General features: G+C 53.3%; 1 protein-coding gene across 1 annotated transcript in view; it reads right to left on the reverse strand.

The window, feature by feature from the left end:
* Positions 1-19,739, reverse strand: part of rhbdl3 (rhomboid, veinlet-like 3 (Drosophila)) — a 23,602-nt gene extending 3,863 nt beyond the window's left edge. Inside the window, exons 1-3 of the mRNA XM_062448900.1 lie at positions 19,604-19,739; positions 19,128-19,151; positions 1,228-1,409 (exon numbers count right to left, since the gene is read on the reverse strand). Coding sequence (XP_062304884.1) covers positions 1,228-1,409; positions 19,128-19,151; positions 19,604-19,723 — 326 coding nt within the window. The 5' untranslated portion in view covers positions 19,724-19,739. The remainder of the gene's footprint in view (positions 1-1,227; positions 1,410-19,127; positions 19,152-19,603) is intronic.
* Positions 19,740-19,761: the final 22 nt, after the last annotated feature.

Genomic DNA, 19,761 nt, shown 5'->3' on the forward strand with positions numbered 1-19,761 from the left:
CCCCTCCAGGCCTCTCCACCAAGGCCCATAAAGACACAATTCTTCTTCTATTATCCTCTGTTCAATGAAGAAAAGAGAGAGAGAGGAATAAAGGGAGTGACGTTCTATCTATTCACCCACCACGGAGAACAGAGGCGAGGAGAGGGGTGGAGAGATTGGTATTCAGCCAGCAGGGACAGAGGAGCGAGGACAATCTCTTTGGCTGGAAGATAAAACCAGAGGAAGGACAGAGAGAGAGAGAGAGAGAGAGAGAGAGAGAGAGAGAGAGAGAGAGAGATAGAGAGAGAGAGAGAGAGAGAGAGGTGGGAGAGAGAGCAGAGGGGCGGGTAGGAAGGAAAAAGAAAAGAGACAGATGGAAAGAGTGAAACAACAAGAGAGAGATGGAGACACCGAGAGAGAAGAGAGAGAGATAGAGGAGAGAGAGAGAGAGAGAGAGAGAGAGAGAGAGAGAGAGAGAGAGAGAGAGAGAGAGAGAGAGAGAGAGAGAGAGAGAGAGAGAACTGGCTATTATTAACAATCTCACTGTCAGCTGCGGTGCAAAGTAAAGACAGAAGGAGGCAAGAAGGCAGACTGGCTCTGTTTGTTTCACTCCTTCTCTCCTCCTCCTCCTCTCTCCATCCCTCGGATTTCCTCCTCCCTGCTTAGCTTCTGTTGTAACTGACAGTGAATGAGAGCCACAGGGGGTAAGGGTGGGTGAGTCTTACCAGGAACAATAGCCCTAAGCTAAATACACACACACACACACACACACACACACTGTAAACACATGCCCCTCATCCCTCTCTGTCCCACTTCCAGTTCCACGCCCTGACCTCTGACCTCTCATGTGACAGGGATCGGCCAATGGCAAACAAGCTCTTTCACCAGCTTCTGACTACCCACAGGCAAGTTCTCAGCCCACTGTGCCAGACAATGGCTCACTCTGAAGGAAAGAGGGATAGGAGAGATAAGACAGACGGAGAGGAAGGAAACGAGAAAATGAGAGAGTGAGATTCTCTTCTCACCGTTTTCCCATAAATGTAGCCTATGTTTTTTTGTGTTTTTTGTTTGTTTTTTTTACTCCAACTCTCTAGACTATCTTATCACCTGGTACACTCACTCCTAAGTTCCAACTCACAAGTCTATATGCTCATAAGTCCAAATATAGATCAGCCAATCACTGAGCATTATCCATAACCGTGACGAATCACAGTACAAGGATTACATCAGTGTCCCACCCCAACAGACCGGAAATGACCCGTGTGACCTACCAGGTTGACAAAGTCCTGGTAGCAGATCTTCCCGTCGGCGTTGCCGTCGGCGAGGGCCAATAGGACCTCCAGCTTGTGGGGGTCGAGCTCCGAGCCGTGGGCGTCCAGCAGGTCCTTGAAGCGCTCCGTACTGATGAAGCCTGAGCTCTCTGGGTCGTACTGTAACACACACACACACACACACAGCTCATCGTTTAAGATTCAGCATGTGATTATAACTGTGGGAAAACCCAGAAGGGATATCATTCTTGACATACAGTAGCGGTTTGAAATCCCAAAGATATTTTGATGTTACTGAGGGTAGGATATCCCCCTCCCACACACACACACACACACTCACACACACACACTCACACACACCAGACAGAGAAGAGCTTCTATTGTGGCTCCCTGTGACTGCGTCCTGAAGCCTTGCATTCAAGGTCAGGGTCCCTCCCCTGACCTTGGTCTCACCCACACCCAGGGGCGGACTGGGGGAAAAAAGTGGCTTGGGAGTTACTGTCAGACCGGCCCACTCAATACACGGCGCGCGGCCCATTCAGTACACGGCGAGTTGCCCACTCAATGCATCGCACGTATCGACCAGACCATCAGTGGCCTACTTGGAAAAATACCCATACACTTAACATGATTTTGGATTTTGGAACCCACTTTCAGGCGTTCTTTAATAAGGTAGAGATCTTTTCTCACGTTGAACTTCCAAAGTCTGTAAGAACACATTTCAGAAGACACGTCAGAACATTTCCGAAAAAATAGGCACCATGAGTGTGAAAACAGATCGCGAGGAGGATTATAAAAGTCAGTCAGTGAATTTAGACTACTACAGGTCTTAAAGCAAATTATATGTGTTCAAGCTGTGTAATATGGAAAATGGTTGGAGGTGCCAGCGATGTCAGAGAGAGGGCCGGTTGGAGATGGAGATGGGCCGGTATTTTGGACCAGCCCAACCCCGTCGGCCCACCGGAGATTCCCCCGGTATCCCCAATGGCCAGTCCGCCCCTGCCCACACCTCTTACAAAGTGCATCCTAGTTCAGTCTCCCCCTCCCTCCCTTCCTCTAACGCCACATCAAGTCAGTGACATCCAGCCAGATCAACCACACACCCCACACCCCGAATTCCTCCCACTCCCACTCTCTCTCTCTCTCTCTCTCTCTTTCTCTCTCTCTGAAAACACAGAATGCTGCCAACCAAGACAGACATCGATTTCATTCCTCAGCCGGCGTCTACAGCTCCTTGACTTCAGAATAGAAAAGCGTGGGAAAAAAGGATTCAAGCGTGTCCATCACATACTTTCAGGGGAATGTCGGCCACGAGCTGCGGGGAAGACGTGCGGAGGAACGGCCTCAGCCGTCCTGCGACAGGCAGGAATCCCACTTCAGCTCAGCCCAACCGGCCCGCGAAGAATCTCAAAAAGCCCCACATCTGGGTTTTCGAGTGTTAAGTGTGGGCGTGGGTCTGTGCGGGTCTGTACGTGTATGTGGATGGGTCTGTGTGTGGGTCTGTACGTGTATGTGGGTGGGTCTGTGTGTGGGTGTGTGGGTCTGTACGTGTATGTGTATGGGTCTGTGTGTGGGTGTGTGTGTGGATCTGTGTGTGGGTGTGTGGGTCTGTACATGTATGTGGGTGGGTCTGTGTGTGGGTCTGTGTGTGGGTCTGTGTGTGGGTGTGTGTGTGTGTGTGGGTGTGGGTGTGTGTGTGTGTGTGTGGGTGTGTGTGTTCAACTGACTGTGAAGGGCCGTCTCCGGGCGTTCTCTGTCCTTCCGCTCTCTCTGTTTGCTGTGGATGTCAGGTTGTTTGTGAACAGAGGCTGAAGACAGCTGCCGCGCACCTCTGAGAGGGGACATTCAGACTCACTACGGTGCTCATCCCCACACACGCACACACACACGCAGGCATGCAAACACACGCAAGCACACATACATGTAAACACGCACACAGACACACACACCCACAGTCTTTGTGAGTTTCTGAGTGGTTGTTTTCCTTCTCCATATGCCAGAGCGGGCTGGCAAATGGCTGCCGGCCGGCTGCGAGAGAGACGGTTTAGAGGAGAGACTTGTTGTGCTACTCAGAACCCAAATGTCACGGCGAGAGACAATGAGACGTGGAGGACAGCAATACGGTCACGCTTCCCGTTTCGGAAAGGCTGCCGTTCGGCTGCTGCATTGGGGAGAGCTGGGACAATGAGAATGCCTGGAGGTAAGGTTTTCATGACCCCCAATGACGTGCTGTATCACATGATAGCATATTCTACACACACGCGCACGCACACATCAAAACGGAAAGGGAACTAACCTTCTCCTGTAGGACCCGAGCCAGTTTCTGCCGGGGACACTTTGTCATGGTGAGCAACACACCAGCTGATCCAACCTAGGTGCTCTGTGTGTGTGTGTGTCCTTCTGTGAGTGTGTGTGTGTTTGTCCGTGTCTCTCTCTCTCCGTGCTTATCTATCTGCATCAGGCAGAGGAGGTGTTATTTACGACCCAGAATGGGGGATTACAGCCCCCCCCTCCCCCCCCCCCCCACCAACCAAACACAAACACACACAAGTCCCGCCCCCTAAACCCCCCAGATATGAACCCCCATTCAGACGCTCATCTGTGTGTGTGCGTCACTCTCTCGTATTTTCTCTTTGACTCTCTCTCTCTCTCTCTCTCTCTCTCTCTCTCACACAGACACACACACCCTTTCTCACTCGCTCGATCACTCAGTCACACATTCTCACAAAACACACACACACACACCCACAAACATTCCCTCACAAACTTTGCTCCCTTACACACGCAGTACCTCATTGACACATACTTTCTCTACGCACAACACACACACATTCCCACGCACGCTCCCAGGATGCAGTCTTCATAGTTGAGTGCACACCCTCTGCAGTCACCAGGCGCACTGGCAAGGAGCTCTGAGGGGGGAACAACTCCCCCTCTTCACAATGGGCACCCAACGGCAGTTTCATGCAAGGTTTCCTCAATCTCTTTTCCCCAATTAGGCCCTATTTCCCCTCCTCTGAACTAAGGACTTCCTGTTGAGATGGCCAGGTTGAAGATAAGAGCGAGACAGGCTATCGGGATCGGCCGTTCGGTCGCATCAGCGTTTTTTTTTTCTTTTTTTCGGAGGGACATCCAGACTGTTTTCATGCACCCACGCAGAGCGAGACCGTGTGACCGTCCGGGGGACGTTTGATTTCACTCTCTTCTGCTGACCGCAGGGATTGTTTTGGGTACAACCAGGAGATGTGTGAACCGAATCAAACAGCTTGCGTCGGCCATCCCTTTCTCGGATTCTTTGTCTAGTAGCCTGGTCTGAGGGGGCCCGATTAAGACAAAGGCATCTGTTTCACACACACACACATTAATCCTGTGATAATGGTGCACACAGGCTTTCAGTGGGAACGCCTTCATAGCTTAGTTTTAGGGTTAAGGAGAGGGGGGGAGAGAGAGAGACAGGGAGGGAGAGAGAAAGAGAGAGAGAGAGAGAGAGAGAGAGAGAGGGAGGGAGGGAGGGAGGGAGGGAGGGAGGGAGATATAGAGAGGGAGAGAGATAGAGAGAGGGAGGGAGAGAGAGAGAGAAAGAGGGAGAGAGAGAAAGAGAGATGGAGAGGAGGAGGGAGGGAGGAGGAGGTTCATTACCAGGTTCCATCCTAAGCCCACATTTCCATACTGCCGCACACGAGGAAGCTTGTGTCAGCCGAGAGAGTCAGAGGACTCATCCAGCAGCACTGCAGCAACACGACACTCACAACTGCTAATTCAGAAGGGAAACAACAAAAAATTTTACGTGTTTAAAAAAGGACATGTTAATCACTGAGATAATCCAGCTAGTCTAACTACCGGGGATAACCTGAGGATGCACATGCAGGTCTCTGAACAAACAGGCCTGTCCGACCATGACGGGATGGCTTTCGTGAACCCCCTCACCCTAACCCCACAACCACCCCCCGGAACCCTTCTACCTTTGACCCCGAGTCGCACGGGTCACCTTGCAGACATCCCAGTGCGGCGGGGTCTTCTCTGGATGGGTGAGGGCCAACATTCTCCAGCTAATTGGTTTTATCCTCCAATCCTCCTCTCTCTCTGAACCACAACATTCTACATCCCAGCGAAACTTGGATTACTTTTAGACCAACAAAAAAATGTGATACTGGCCCTGGAATAGCAATTTTCTTTTTTTTACAGCAACTCACATCTAACAGTACAGACCATGACGTGCCGGCTCTTCTCTGACACCAACAGGTCCGGGCAGTAACATGCGTGACGGGGTCCGTCGGCACGGTAACATGCATGACATGATTGTGTTTTGGGGGGAGGGGGGTAATTGAGCCCCTCAGACAAGACGAAGGGCGGAAGCTGTGTGCTGGGGGGGGGGGAGGTCGATAGATACAGCATGGTGACATCGAGGGAGGCTGTCGAGGGGAGAGGGGACATTTTGGTACGGGGCTACTTCACGGTTTCGGATTGGTGACCATGCAGTGCCGCCGACGTCGGCGAAGGTCGTCTGTCACGCACGCACACACCATCCCACACACTCCATACAATATGCATGATTGTTTCACACATTGTGTGGCTCACCCTGCAATCCCCCCCCCCCCTCCCCCCTCCACCACCCACACTCTGACATACAGACTGAGTTGATCTGCTGCCTTCTGCTCTCTGACTACATGCTAACGATATGAGTACCACCCAATCACTGTACCTCTAATAGGCTAATAGTTCCCCTAGTAGTCCTCACACCTGTCATTTCCTAATTGGACAGCTGTAGGATGGTTAGCGCTTCACCCTAGGCTGTCAGGTCAGACAGGAGAATACCGCTCGAGTAACTCTCTCTCGTGTAGATCTACGGGCGTGTTCATTGGTCTATTGACTGAGCCCATCCTCGTTAATGAAGATCTAGTAGGGCCAGGGTAGCTGTCCTGCAGGGTTGTGGAGGTCAACCCCTCAAGAGCACACACACATACATACACACACACACACACAAAATACACATACACAGAATACACATACACACACACAGATACACTCAAAAACAATGAACCACAGACACTCTCGCACAGACGCACACACAAAGAGGAAGTGCTCCCCTGACAAAGTCCAATTAGTGGGTCTAATTAAAAGCTCCTATTACTGGGGGACATGCTCGTTTCTCTCTCTGCTAATTACACAGGAAGACGGGAGCGTGTCAGCCCTGGTTCACTGGCCCTCGCGTACAACACCCTCTTAAACACTCACACACACTCTCGCACAGACACGGGAGAACACGCGCACACACACACCTTCCTCTCATCCCCTGAGCGATTTTTACAAAAGCGGTTGCGTGTCCTCGACAGGCGTCGGTGTGTTTGGATGGCGGGAGGGAGGGTGCGCCGCGGGGAAAGCGAGCGGAGGGCGTTCCAGTAACGCACTCCTAACGCGATGGCTGCCCATCAGATCACTGACTGGAGTCATAAAGAGGTCTGTCCTGACTTCAGACTTGGCTGGAGAGTTGGGGTGGGTGGGGGTGGGAGGGGTCAGCTGGCGGCACCCTCTGATTTGACAGCTGGGAAGTGGTCTGGAGCACATACACGGGGACACACGCGCGCACACACACACACACACACACTCTCACACCGGCTTTCTCATGCTAATTCAGTAGTTCAAATCCACGACCTTGACACCGGTGAGGAGCCTTTCCAGTGAGAGATATAGGATGGATCTGTGATGTGCGCCTTATTTCTCTCCGTCCCCTCTTTCTCTTTGTGTCCACAACAATACAGCTGCAGCTGAGAAAACCCAAACGTTATCTCTCCCACACCACAGGTCAGCATGAGGAGTGAGTACTCGATCGGGGTCGTCTCTTCTGGCTTGAAGCACGCCGGGGCGAACCCTCTGTTCCAGGTCGTCAAGGCGACCGGGTTCAGGCAGCAGCTTGGGAGCGGGCTCGAGGGTCGGACAGGGGAGGCCGGGGGGGAGTCCAGGAACCGCCAGGGGTGCAAGGTCGTACCTCTGACTGATGTCTGACACGCACCGGAGACAAGACGGAGCGAAGGCAGGGGTTACGGAAGGATTGGGGGGAGGGGGGGCATCAGCATTCCCCTTAATCTCTAATCCCTCTCAGCCAGGAGTTCTGACTCTAATCCATCCGGAACACAACCTCACAAACCGTCTGGGGTGATGGGAAGAGTGGATCCCACCTACAGACCCACGTTAAAAGACGATTTTTCGAAGAACACACGCTGGTTTGAGGACTTGAACGGATGCAGGCAGGAGGGCTTGAATCGGAACGGTTCAAGAACGTTCTCCCGGAACGATCCGAGAGCGCTGCTTGGTGAGTCCGAGCAGAGATGGTGCCGGGCGTGAGCAATGAATGGGACACGGGAGGACGACTAGAAGCCTTTCAGCCTGCCCGCGTTTTGGGCCCGCAGGTACTTCCTGTTCACTGGTGCAGATCCGTAGCACGCAGGGGGCGCAATTTGAGAGTACATGCGAGGCTGACGGCTCGTTTCTCGCCTCCGTTGTGATGGACTTACACGAATGGAGATCAGGCTGTGTTCCGGTTGAAAGGCTTTTAAGAGCTGACTGCAGACTACATTCGCTGTTTGGGTCCTGTCGGACCTGTCAGAGCCGAGCACAAAAGGAAGGGGAGGGGGGAGGGTGTGCCTGTGGGCACCGCGCTGCTTCAATCCTTCAATCGAGAAAAGATGTCGGAACGCTGCTAAAATTGAGCCCGTCAGTAATAGACTTTTATCAGAAAGTCGTTTGTCTGGGGCGACTGAGCTGAACTTTGCACTTGACTCTGCTGGGAATAGACAGGAAGACGTATTTATATATATGTATATATATATACACACACAAACTGTATATAAGCCGATCATCCAATGGGCTGCCCTGTCTGGATGATTGACAGATGAGTGGCGGAGTTAGGAAGCGAGGCGGGGCCACGGGGGGGAAACCGCAATGAGACATGGTCGCGGGGTCGTTAATTACCCAGACACCATCTCTCATGTCCCCGTCCCACCCCCACAGCAAAAAACCTTCCCCGGTAAAAGGTCACCGTCTGGCTCTGTTCGAGATGGTTTCGGCATGCGTGTCACGGCCCCGGCGGGCGAGAGGCCCACGCCGCCGCTGAGAGCGATGACTAACGCTCTGACAGGACGTCTATTAGCCTGAAAATGCCACGCCGATGTCCAAGAACGCAGAAGCCAGCCCACACTCACGGCAGGCGCTAGACCCGAGAAGAAAACAACACGGGGGGGAAAAGAAGGGACAGGATTTAGGAGAGGGAGAACCAGATGGAGGGATGGAGGGAGGGTTAGAGAGAAGGAGGGGGTGGATCGAGAAGGAGGGAAGGACAGAAAGGTGGAGGGAAGGATGGAAGTTACGTAGGAAAAACAGAAAGAGAGAGAGAGAGCAAGGGAGGGAGGGAGAGGCGCTGACGGAGAGATGGAAGGAGGGAGGGAGAGCTCAATAATGTGTTGTTAAGGGAGACGGGGTGAGAAAAGGGAGGGTGAAGAGTGACTGGGTCTCTGTGCGATGCCTCACCCTGAGCTCCGGTTTCGCCGGTGCAGCCCAAAGGACACCCAGGCCCCCCCACCCCTCCATCTCCCCTCCTCTCTGCCCCCCTCTCTCCCGTCCCTCTGGCTCCCCCAGTTTCCCAGCAACGCAGTTGAACCCCCCCCCCCCCGCGGTCGACGTCAACGCTCCCCTTTGACCCCGACTCCCTCGCCTCCGCGCCCGCCTCTCCGAACGAACGTTCCTCGCCAGGGTCACTAACGAGTTGTCCAGAAAAGGTTTGTCATTGTCCCCCCACTCTCCCTCTACCTTCCTGTGCTCTTCGCGCTCTTCGAGAAGAAAGGGCCCTACTCTGCCCGCTGTAATCATCCCCTCACACAATGAGCAGAAAGATGGCCGACTCTCGCCCTCCTCCCTGGGCTGTGGGTGGGAACCCAAGGGGATGGGGGAGACCTTCATAAAGAAGGAAGGAAGGAGAGAGGGAGGGAGAGAGGGAGAGACAGGTGGAGTAAGGAGAAATACAGTGTGGCAGTGTTGTTTGGTCAACCTAATTGGTAACTAAAGAGGGTGTGTGTATGAGAGAGAGAGAGAGAGAGAGAGAGAGAGGTAGGATGAGAGAGGTAGGGGAGAGAGAGAGAGAGGAGAGAGAGAGAGTGACAGGCATTCCCTGCTATACATCCTTCTCTCTACCCTTGGATGGGAAGTGAAAAGAAAACAGATTAGCAGCCTCGAGTGATTGCTTTCTCTCTCCGGAGGAAAACTCCCTCCCCTCCTCGCTGACAGACCCGCTCGTTCGCCCTCCCCTCTCCCTCCCCTGCCTGGTCTCCACCGAAAACGCAGACACGGCTCCAAGATCTACACTTGGCTCGTTTCCTGAGCACGAACGACGTTTTTCCACATCGTGTTCCGTGTCGCACGGGGGCAGAGACAATGTGTCTTTTAAGAGACACAGGAGTTCAGTCTGGATGGCTCCTCGGCGGTCGTGTTCCGGGTGCCCCCTGTCACAACGGTGGTGCTTTACCGCCGCCATGGCTATTGAGCGACGCTCGCGTCCCCTTCTAATCGATGGCGGCCTGGCTGGCGGGGCGGGGCTGTCAGACAGCCGGTGTGAGCGACGCCTCGCGGGCCCCCTCGTTCATCACGCTTGCCGCTCCCCGCCGCAAATTAGCCTGTCGTCGGCGCCGCCGCGCAATCCCCTGCCTCGACCGTGGCAGGTTACCAAGCAACGGGAGCATGTGATGATGTCATTAAAAGGGACAAGGTACGGCTCGATCAGTAGAGACGGGGAGAGGAGGGGGGGAGCGGGGGGTTCAGACGGATTTCAACGGGGCCTGGTGTTACCATGGATACGCGGTCACGTCATCCCATAATAAGTCTAGCCTGGAAGGAAACACAATTGAACGATTCGGCGCGAGAACGAGGCATACCCTAACCCTGACCCATCCATAAAATAAGGTCGGGGGAAGCGCATGACATTCTCGGACCTCAGAGGGCCTTCAGTCTGAGTACGCTATTGAGGTGCCTTCTGCACAGCCCAGTCACTAGCGACCAACAAACAACAAAGACATGCATCAACCAGATCGGAATTTCGAAACCTACATACCAAACCGGAGCCAGTCCATCACCTGACTCCGAAGAGGGCAACAAGGATCCATCAATAACCAGGAACGAAGCGTCTCAAACCCACTCTTTCTCATACATACAGTATCTGACACACACACACACACAGTATCTGACACACACACACACACAGTATCTGACACACACACAGTATCTGACACACACACACACAGTATCTGACACACACACACACACATGCCGCAGTCGCACACACACAGCCAGACACACAGGTGTGCACACATACAGTTCGGCCACATTCTTCCTCCAATCTGAGGGCTTCAAACAACTACATCTCCCAGCTTCCTCTGTGCCTGCAGCCCTGGGCCGTCGAGACACAGAAGATAAAGAAGTGTCATGGAGGGGGGAGGGGGTGGGGGTGATGCCGCCAGGGGCTTTGACCAATGCTGCTTGGGAGCACTGGCAAACACGAGGAGTTTGACTGGAGCATTGGAGAGAGCTGTAATGAACCGCTGTCTGAGTGTGTTGGTTTAGTCACAGGGGTGCTGGTTGGCTGGTTGGCTGGTTGGCTGAGGCTCTAGGCTGCGGGGAGAACAGTTGGAGGAGAGGGCTACATGCTGAGGTTAGACAGGATAGAGAACTGAGAGGTGGTGGGAGAGAGAGAGAGAGGCAGGGAGAGAGAGAGAGATAGGGAGAGAGAGGGGCAGGGGGAGAGAGAAAGGTAGGGAGAGAGAGAAGTAGGTGGAGAGAGAGAGAAGTAGATGGAGAGAGAGGTAGGGGGAGAGAGAGAAGTAGGTGGAGAGAGAGAGAGGTAGGGGGAGAGAGAGAAGTAGGTGGAGAGAGAGAGAGGTAGGGGGAGAGAGAGAGGTAGAGGGAGAGAGAGGTAGGGGGAGAGAGAGAGAGGTAGGGGGAGAGAGAGAGGTAGGGGGAGAGAGAGAGAGGTAGAGGGAGAGAGAGGTAGGGGGAGAGAGAGAGAGGTAGAGGGAGAGAGAGGTAGGGGGAGAGAGAGAGGTAGGGGGAGAGAGAGAGGTAGGGAGAGAGGTAGGGAGAGAGAGAGGTAGGGGGAGAGAAAGGAAGAAGATAGGTGGAGACAGAAAGACAAAGAGAAGTGGAGAGTGAGAGACAGAGACAGGTGGAGAGAGAGAGAGAAATCAAAAGAAGCACAGTGTTGCCCCTGGGGCGGAGACAGTGGTGATGTGGGGAATCCATGCTGAGATCTGGCGGCCCACATTGCGCTCCTCTAGCAAGTGTGCAAATAAACACTTTACCCCCCATGGCGGGTTACACAAACCAGCACACGCAAAGGGGAGCACTCACACACACACACTCACATCCCAAAACACTTGCGAAAGCCTGAGAAAGCCTCACGCAGGACATAAATCCCATGCGTACACTGGACGCAACTAGACACAATGCACATTGTCTTTGCCAAACACACACACACACAAAAGAGTAGAAAAGGAGAAAGGCGAGGTGATGGAGTGTCCATGTCGCCCAGGCGTGGGGCACAGTCAGGTCAGCGCCAAGACAAAGCAACGAGGCCGTAAGCTCCTTCCCAGAAACACCCACATTACAGAATGTAACCCTCCCCCCCCGCGCGCACACACACACACACACACACACACACACTCCTTCCACATAAAAACAACCTTTTACAAGCACCCTCGTTTAGGAGCGTCGGGTGAGACGAGGGGACAAAAAGAAGTGAGAAACGTTTGTTTTCACGGGGGCTGCTGTTGGCTGTCTCTGTCGCCCATTCACAGTCCCTCTTTCTGGGGCTCGCCCTACGGTGACCCTGTCTCTCCTGGGGGGGGGGGGGGGGGGGGGGCTGGGTCCTTTCACCCTGGAGATTTATGGTCTTTGATGGAGGGGAAATGGACCCAGGGCTTGGGTGCACAAGAGGGGGGCCTGATTTAATTTCTACAAATCTCTGGACAGAGGGCCGGGATTGATATTGGAAGAGGGGGGTTGGGGGGGGGGGTGGTCGTCTGAGATATTTTCAAGGCTGACATCTGGGGGTGAGGTGGAAGCCTTCAGCTGTCGGTGGGACTCAACACCGCCCCCCTTCGGGCGGCTCCGGGGAGAGGTTCCGAACGCACCTCGAGCACTGTAAGCGGACAGTGGGGAGCCGACCCCGCCTGCGTTCCCCGGCGTTTGGGGTTCCCTTCGGGCGCCCCTCCTCTCCCGCAGCACAAAGGCATCCTGGGTCTTTCTGTGCTGTTCTGTTGTAGCTGTGCGACCTGCCAATCACCCTGCTTTTAATAATCCCATAATTTCCATAATCCTAAAGGGTCAGGGACTATGCACAACACCCCCCCCCCACGTCGAGAGAAACTTCTAGAAAGCCTGTCCAAGTCTTTAGCGGAGCTGTGTGGATATTCCCCTCTGAGACTCTAACAGAGATATAATGATGTAGTACAGAAGGGTGGCAGACACAGCTGTTGGCTAGCAACATGAGCTTTATCGCCTTGGCCAATCTGCTTCCACCGAAACCCCAAGAAACCCTGTAGGAGTCCAAGAAACCGTCAAGATGGCCGTTATTCCCGTGCCAAAATATCTTACTTTAACCACTGAAACATTTTGAGGAGAGTTGGTATTTGAAAGACGGGGGCCTATTTCACACTCTCACATCCCCACCACATGTATACTGGGGAACCCTCCAGCATCAGGCATTACATTTACATTTAGTCATTTAGCAGACGCTCTTATCCAGAGCGACTTACAGCAAGTACAGGGAGATTCCCCCCGAGGCAAGTAGGGTGAAGTGCCTTGCCCCGAGGACACAACGTCAGTTTTCACGGCCGGAAATCGAACCGGCAACCTTCTGATTAATAGCCCGATTCCCTAACCGCTCAGCCATCTGACCCCTGGCTCCTCAAAGAAGAAATAAGGAAGCCTGTTCTGATGATTCCAGCCACAGGTAAAAAACGTCATTCCATCTGCAAAGAGGGTGTGAATTATACTCATTTTGGCAGGTCTTCCCCAAGAGGAAATCATTCTGACACCTGGAAGGAAACACCTTGACAGGCTCCTTGATGAGGGTGCTACAAATCACGCCCTTCGTGTCAACCAGACAAGAATGGTTCGATGGGGAGGGGAGGGGCCTTGGCGGGTTCAGCCGGGCCTAGATTGAACACCCTGACGCAGGCATGGGAACAGACACTCAGCGAATCCTGCCGGCTGGCCTCCGCAGCGATGCCATGTGTAAGACGAGACATGCGCCAGACTGACAGCGCCGTCACTCACCTTGGGCACCCGCGGGGTGGCCATGATGACGGCACCAAAAAAAACGGGGCTTCCAGCATAAATCGGGCATCGACAACAACAATTCCCCTCTGCGTAGTCCAAAGCAGCATTGCTGTCGCACAGGGCTATAGGTGACGTCCCTACCAGTACAGTGCATGTTCAGCAACCTCACAACTCAAACTGCACAGGGAGCGATCCGTTTTCTCCTGCGGAGTGTAAATTGATTTCTCACGTGCTACGCGAAGGTGTGAAAACGGCGGCGTGGCAGTGCATGACTGCGGTCTCTGCAATCGTCGTGCTGTGGCCCGCCACCCAACTCGGTAAAACGGCGACACCGAATCAGAATGCGGAAGACGCGGGAGAGGGAAAATGAGATTCTGCTCTCTGTCCGAACTTTGCAATAATCTCGGCTTTGCGTGGGCGGCCGCGCAAACAGCGCGGAAGTTAATTACCTTGGACTGGCGCGGCTCTGCCTTTATTTAATCTAAACTGCAGATGCACTTTACTTTGGCAGCCCTCTCCAGGGAGGAGGGAAACAAGGAGACGGCGGCGGCGAGGAGGTTTCACGCAGATACGCCTCTTCACAGTCTGGCACACACGCAGTTCGGAGCGCACCGCGGCGATTCGCGGCGTAGCGAATGAACCGCGCGTTGGCTTTCTGTGCGACTTCGGCACGGCTGCGACATCGGGCAGAGGTTTTGTGGGGTTTTCCTTTGCACACAATCTCAATGGACCATCTGTTTGACCATAAAGACTAAGCTGTGCTCCGGAGGAGAAGGTGGACTGGGGAGTTTGGATAGAGGTCGCCGAGCTGTAAAGGGCTCTGGTGCAGTGTGACAGGTGTATTGTGGCTGTGTCAACAGTCCACCTGCCAGGCTTCAGGATGAACCTGTCAGGCCAGTGGAGCCGGAATGTGTGTGTGTGTGTTTTATCATCTTTTCCAGCATTTCAGAGACTTTTGCAATAAAGAAAAAAAGGAGGAGAAAATGAGCAACAGACTGATACAAAAGTCATGCTCCCCCCCCCCCCCCTCCGACAAACACACAAAAATGCACCCCAGGCATTTCAGAAGAGGTCCTTTCCAGAGAGGGAGCGAGAAAGAGGAAGAGAGAGAGGGAAGGGAGAGAGAGAGTTAAACTCCCACATCAGCATTGTTGTAACCATAACCTGTGGGAAGGTATCCCAGTTTCAGCCGTGGGGAGTGAATGGACCGGGCCGGCTTTGATCGCCGCGGGCCTGAATGACGAGCTGAAACAGGAGGCCGGAAGCTGTTGAATGCCGGCCTCTCTCAAGTCGAGCTAAATCTTGATCGGTATGTCAAGGGGTATGCTAAGAGTTGCGCCCGCGTTCACAAGAGGCTATGCTGGACACGTTCAACGGCTTAGGAGCCACGCACACACACACAGAAGCTCACATCCTTTTGGGTTTGCGCGCAGGAGAACGAGGGTGTGGGTGGGAGAGGAGAGTTTGTCAGTGAGCGCGTGTGATCATTAGGAAGTGTAATGTACTTTATACTGTCTAATATGTGCTTTCCTGTTATGTGAGCTGAGAGTAAGAGCAGACCTTGCAGTCACACTGACACGAGGGCCTGAACTGGCAGCTGGTAGGTGTACACACACACGCACACACACGCACGCACGCGAGCGCACACACACGCTCCCAAGAGTGCGGCCGACTGGCATCGATTCAACTGGGCTGACCTCTCCGAACAGATTAACATATCAAAGCCAGACGCGCAGAAACATATGTAAGCGCTTGCATAAACCACAGACACGCACCCGAAAATAAAAGACAGAAGAAGAAAAAAATAAATAAATGCAGAGATGAAAAAAGAAAAGAAAACGGCCAACCGCAGCACGTTCCACGCGCAGGAGGGGGCGCTCCTCCTTCGGCCGGCAAGAGCTCCTCCTCGGCTCCTTCCCCTCACAGGCAATCTCCGACTGCTTCCTTTACGAGTTAACACACCCGGCAGCCAATTACCACTCGCGAGGCGCCACATCTTCCCCTTTGCATCGTCAGATCGACAGGGGGGGGGGGGGGTATTTTTACCTTGACGTAAGGCCGGGGCTGTTTTCACACTCTTGTCGACTGAAGCTCTTCCTTTCATTAAGGGAAGCTATTTAGGGGCTGTGGCAAGACGCCGCAGCAGAAAGATGCCCACTGATTATATTTCTCAATGAGGAAACTTAAAGGCGCACTCCGTGTTTATTTATTTTTGGAGGGACAGGAAACGAGGTCGTTGAATAGTTACCTCCCAAGCTCGAATGGGGTTTGTATGCAAAAAGGTCTTGGGATATCGAGTGCCCATTAGCTGCAAAAAGCCATTGTGCCGAGATGGGGCTTGTGAAGAGAGGACGGTGAGGCGAGGGCCGCGTCAGAGGGGGGACGCATGGTGCACATCGCTCCCCCAGCCTCTTCATTGGCTTAACCAAGGAGGTGGCAGTCACCTGTCTCTCCTTGACCACTCACGGTGGAGTGCCATTCAAAAGGGGCGGCGGCGTCGAGAGGGTGGCAGCTGTGCCAAGGCAGGGCCGACTGCCTCCGAGACAAAAGGGAGGCCGGAGACGCCGGCTGCTCCGGTGACGGCAGCTCCTCTCTCTCTCGTTAACGAGCTCGCTGAAGCGCAGCACAATACGGACGCGTCACATGTTGCCTCCAGGAACAGGTGGGCCGCCCGCAACCAGCCGGACACCCGCCCCCCCGCTTCGTCTCGATTGGCTGTTGAACCGGGGAAAACGAATAGGAAAACGGCGTGCGATTTACAATCGTAACAACCGTGAAGCAGCGACGATAACCGCTGTGCGGCGGTGTGACCCCGCGTCAGTGTTTTCACCGTGACCGACCCTACCAGAAAGCAGATCGATAGGCCACAGCGCACGAGTAGCTAAACAAATAAATTAGCGAAGGAAAGTCCTAATCCATTGCTTGCGGTAGGCCCCCGTAATAGGATTGCGGTTGGAACTACTGTATGGACGTGAACGTTTGAATCGCCTGACTCGAGACGCGTGCCTTGTGGCATGTTAGCCGGTCAATCCGGCTAACATGGGGGGGGGCGTTACACCACGGTAGCATGTCAACACAATGGGTGCAGTGTGTCGGCGCACACACACACACACACATAGCTGCTCCGTAAAAGGATCAAAGTGGAGGTGTGGTGTGCAGGGATTGGGTGGCCATCGGTCGAAGAAAGGTCATCGTTTCCGGGGACACAATCCCCACTGTGGCCAGGCCATTCACACACAAGATGCTTTTACCCAGCATGTCTGTCATTGAAACCCAAATATCCATACAGTCCAGTGGCAGCTAACATAGTCCATCACTACCATTTTAATTACCAGTGGAAGGATTCATGTTTGACCAGCAGGGCGAAAACCAGAGCCTCAGTGTGTGTGTGCGTGTGAGTGTGTGTTCTGTCTCCTATAACAGTCTAGTGCTTTGTCTCAATATGCCACTCACCCCCAACACCTGAGAACCACAAGCTCCTTCTCCTGGCGACCAATGACTCAGGCAAAGTGAAGTAAGACAAGGAATATCCTGTATAGCATTTCTAATGCAGCCTTTTACATAGTGCTAAAAAGAAACCCAATACAAAATCTCCTGGGTCACCTTCCGCGTGAAGGAGAAAAGCCATCAGCTAGTCTGTCTCCCTAACTTATATAAATAGCACGCTCGTTTTAAACTACTTTTCATACTTAATTTCTCCAATTTTGTCAAAATAATGGCGACTTTTCTTTTGAGCCGGCGTTGATTAGAGTGCGGTGGGGGGAGCGAGATCCCATTTCTAAGCGGGATGCTTTTTGTTGAAGGATCCAGGCAATTATCTTTGATTAGACTAGTGGGCCTGTCCTCCAGTAGAACTGCGTGCCATGCAGCTGCTATTCTCTTGATGGGATGTCTGCTTCATTAGGTCTATATATATATATATATATATATATATGTGTGTGCGTGTGTGAGTGTGAACCCGTGTTCATGCATGCATGCATGGGACACTGTGTGTGTGTGTGTGTGTGTGTGTTGTACGTGCGTGTAAGCGTGTTCGGTCATCCAGTAACGTTTTGAAAGAGATGGGCAACAGCGACACAAATGAAAGCGTTTGAGGTTTATGGTCCGTCTCCGCGCTGGGGCAGAAGCACTTCCACTGCAACCGAATCCTCTCCTGAGACAGAGAGGACAGAACACAGGGCACAGGCACACGGCACCTTGATTAAAGCAGCGCTCCTGAGGAGAGGCAGCACACATATGGGCGTTCTAAACAAGCAGCACCAGATAGGCAGCCTGTGCTCCGAAATGACACAGCAGGGTTGCCAGATTTGTTATCCCCCCCCCCACCTTTTCATATTTCCAACCGCAACCATTCTAATCAATCTCAACGAAGGCATCTCGTCCGTGAAATTGCGAAGACATCTATCTTAAGGTAAGCAATGCGATAGTGTCACATCGCTGAGCCTTTTTACTTTGGAAGTAGAACTTCGTTGCGCGGTTTTGTCCTCGAAACTCCTCATTTCGGGTCAAAGCTCCATCATTTCTCTTCCACATTCTCCACTGTGGGGACCCTGGAGGTCACCCCCTTCCAGTGTTTGACAAATGGAGCAGGTCATTCAGGGGTGGCAGGGGGGGAGAGAATAAAAGGAGTGAAAGGGTGTTTGTGGCTGACAGACCGGCCAACGACCTCACAATTTGGAAAGACCAACAGCCCCCCCCACCCCCCTTGTCTGAAGGCCACTTGAGGAAATTCAAAGCAGTGCACTGAGAGGCCTACTTAATGCCTGACCACAATGAGTATGTCCCCCCCACCCTGTCCCATAATCCCCTGGGTCCCCCCCCCCTCAGTTACCCCTGGTCTCCCTCGAGTCTGAAAAGCAAGTCTGACACGAGCCTGACTTGCCTCTGCCCCCCCCCCCCACCTCTATCCCCTTCCCTAACCACCACACACCCTTCCAAACACACCCACACTGTCCCCCCCCTAGCCCCACACCACTAAACAGCCTTCGCCCGCCCTTCCATGGAGTAGGGAGTAGGGCTGAGTGGGGGGCCTGGGGTCCAGGCAGGCAGGTGCTGGGGCAGCCCCAGAGAGCGTGTGGTGGTGGTGGGGGCTCCGATTGCCGTCTGGCAGCCTCCACCGGCTGGGCCTGTCGGCCCCTCTGCTTTCTCCCCTATGGCAGCTCCCCTGACGGGGGGGGCGGGCGGATAGGATGGTGATTGTAACTGGGATTATGTATCGCTCTAATTGCATTTGCACGGGTCAGTGTCAGGGGCAACACAGCCAGAACCCGCTCTCTCCTTCCTTCTCACTCATTCCACAGGGGCAAGCGAAGGCCGCGCTCTCCGCTAACCTAAAAAAAAAGTTCTAACTTTCTGGCAAGGGTGGGAACTGAGGCTCACTTGTTACGAACACAGTCTGGCAACCGTCACTCCCAGCATTAGTTATTAAACCACTTCACAACACAAAAAATGAGAGTCGTTAGCTCGCCCACTTTCACACAGAGATGACAACCTCCACACGTTAAACTCACAAGCGCACATGCAAAATGGGTCCTGTGGGGACGGTAGAGTACATACCTTGTCAAACAGAGACTTCCATTGCTGGGACAGGGAAAGAGAAACAGAGGGAGGCGTGAGAGAGAGAAAGAGAGAGGGCTGTCAAGAAAGACGACCATAGAGAAAGGTGCCACTTATAGGACATAAGGCACAGCTGCCTGGGAGATGTGATGCCATGTGTGGGCCGTCATTACCTGAATGAATCTACAGTAATCATGCACCGCAAGCATCAATTATACAGCAGCCAAGCAATATGGTACAGCTAGTTGTCTGGGGATGCGTATCATGGACACATGGGGTCAATTTCCTTCTAGAGCAGGTCATTCAAGGATCTATGCAAGGCTAGACATGTTTAACGGAAAGTAAACAGTACATCTATAAAGCTATTAAGACGTGAAGCAAAGGCAAATACAGCCCAAATGGCTGAGCCGCAGAAAGACAAAACGAAAACGGATAGAAGGATGACAGAAGAGAGATGAGATCCAGATTGTTCTTACGTCTTCGGGGGCAACGGGAAGGACGTCGGTACTTTCCAACACCTCGATCTCTTCTCCCTCCGCGTTTGCCGCCACCGCGGGAGAGGAGTTCACCGGCACGTCCCGAGCCTTGTTCGGCATCCCCTCTCAATCCACGAAGCGAACAAATTATATCCAAA

Source organism: Osmerus eperlanus, chromosome 22 (genome assembly GCF_963692335.1).
Source record: "Osmerus eperlanus chromosome 22, fOsmEpe2.1, whole genome shotgun sequence".
NCBI lineage: Eukaryota > Metazoa > Chordata > Actinopteri > Osmeriformes > Osmeridae > Osmerus > Osmerus eperlanus.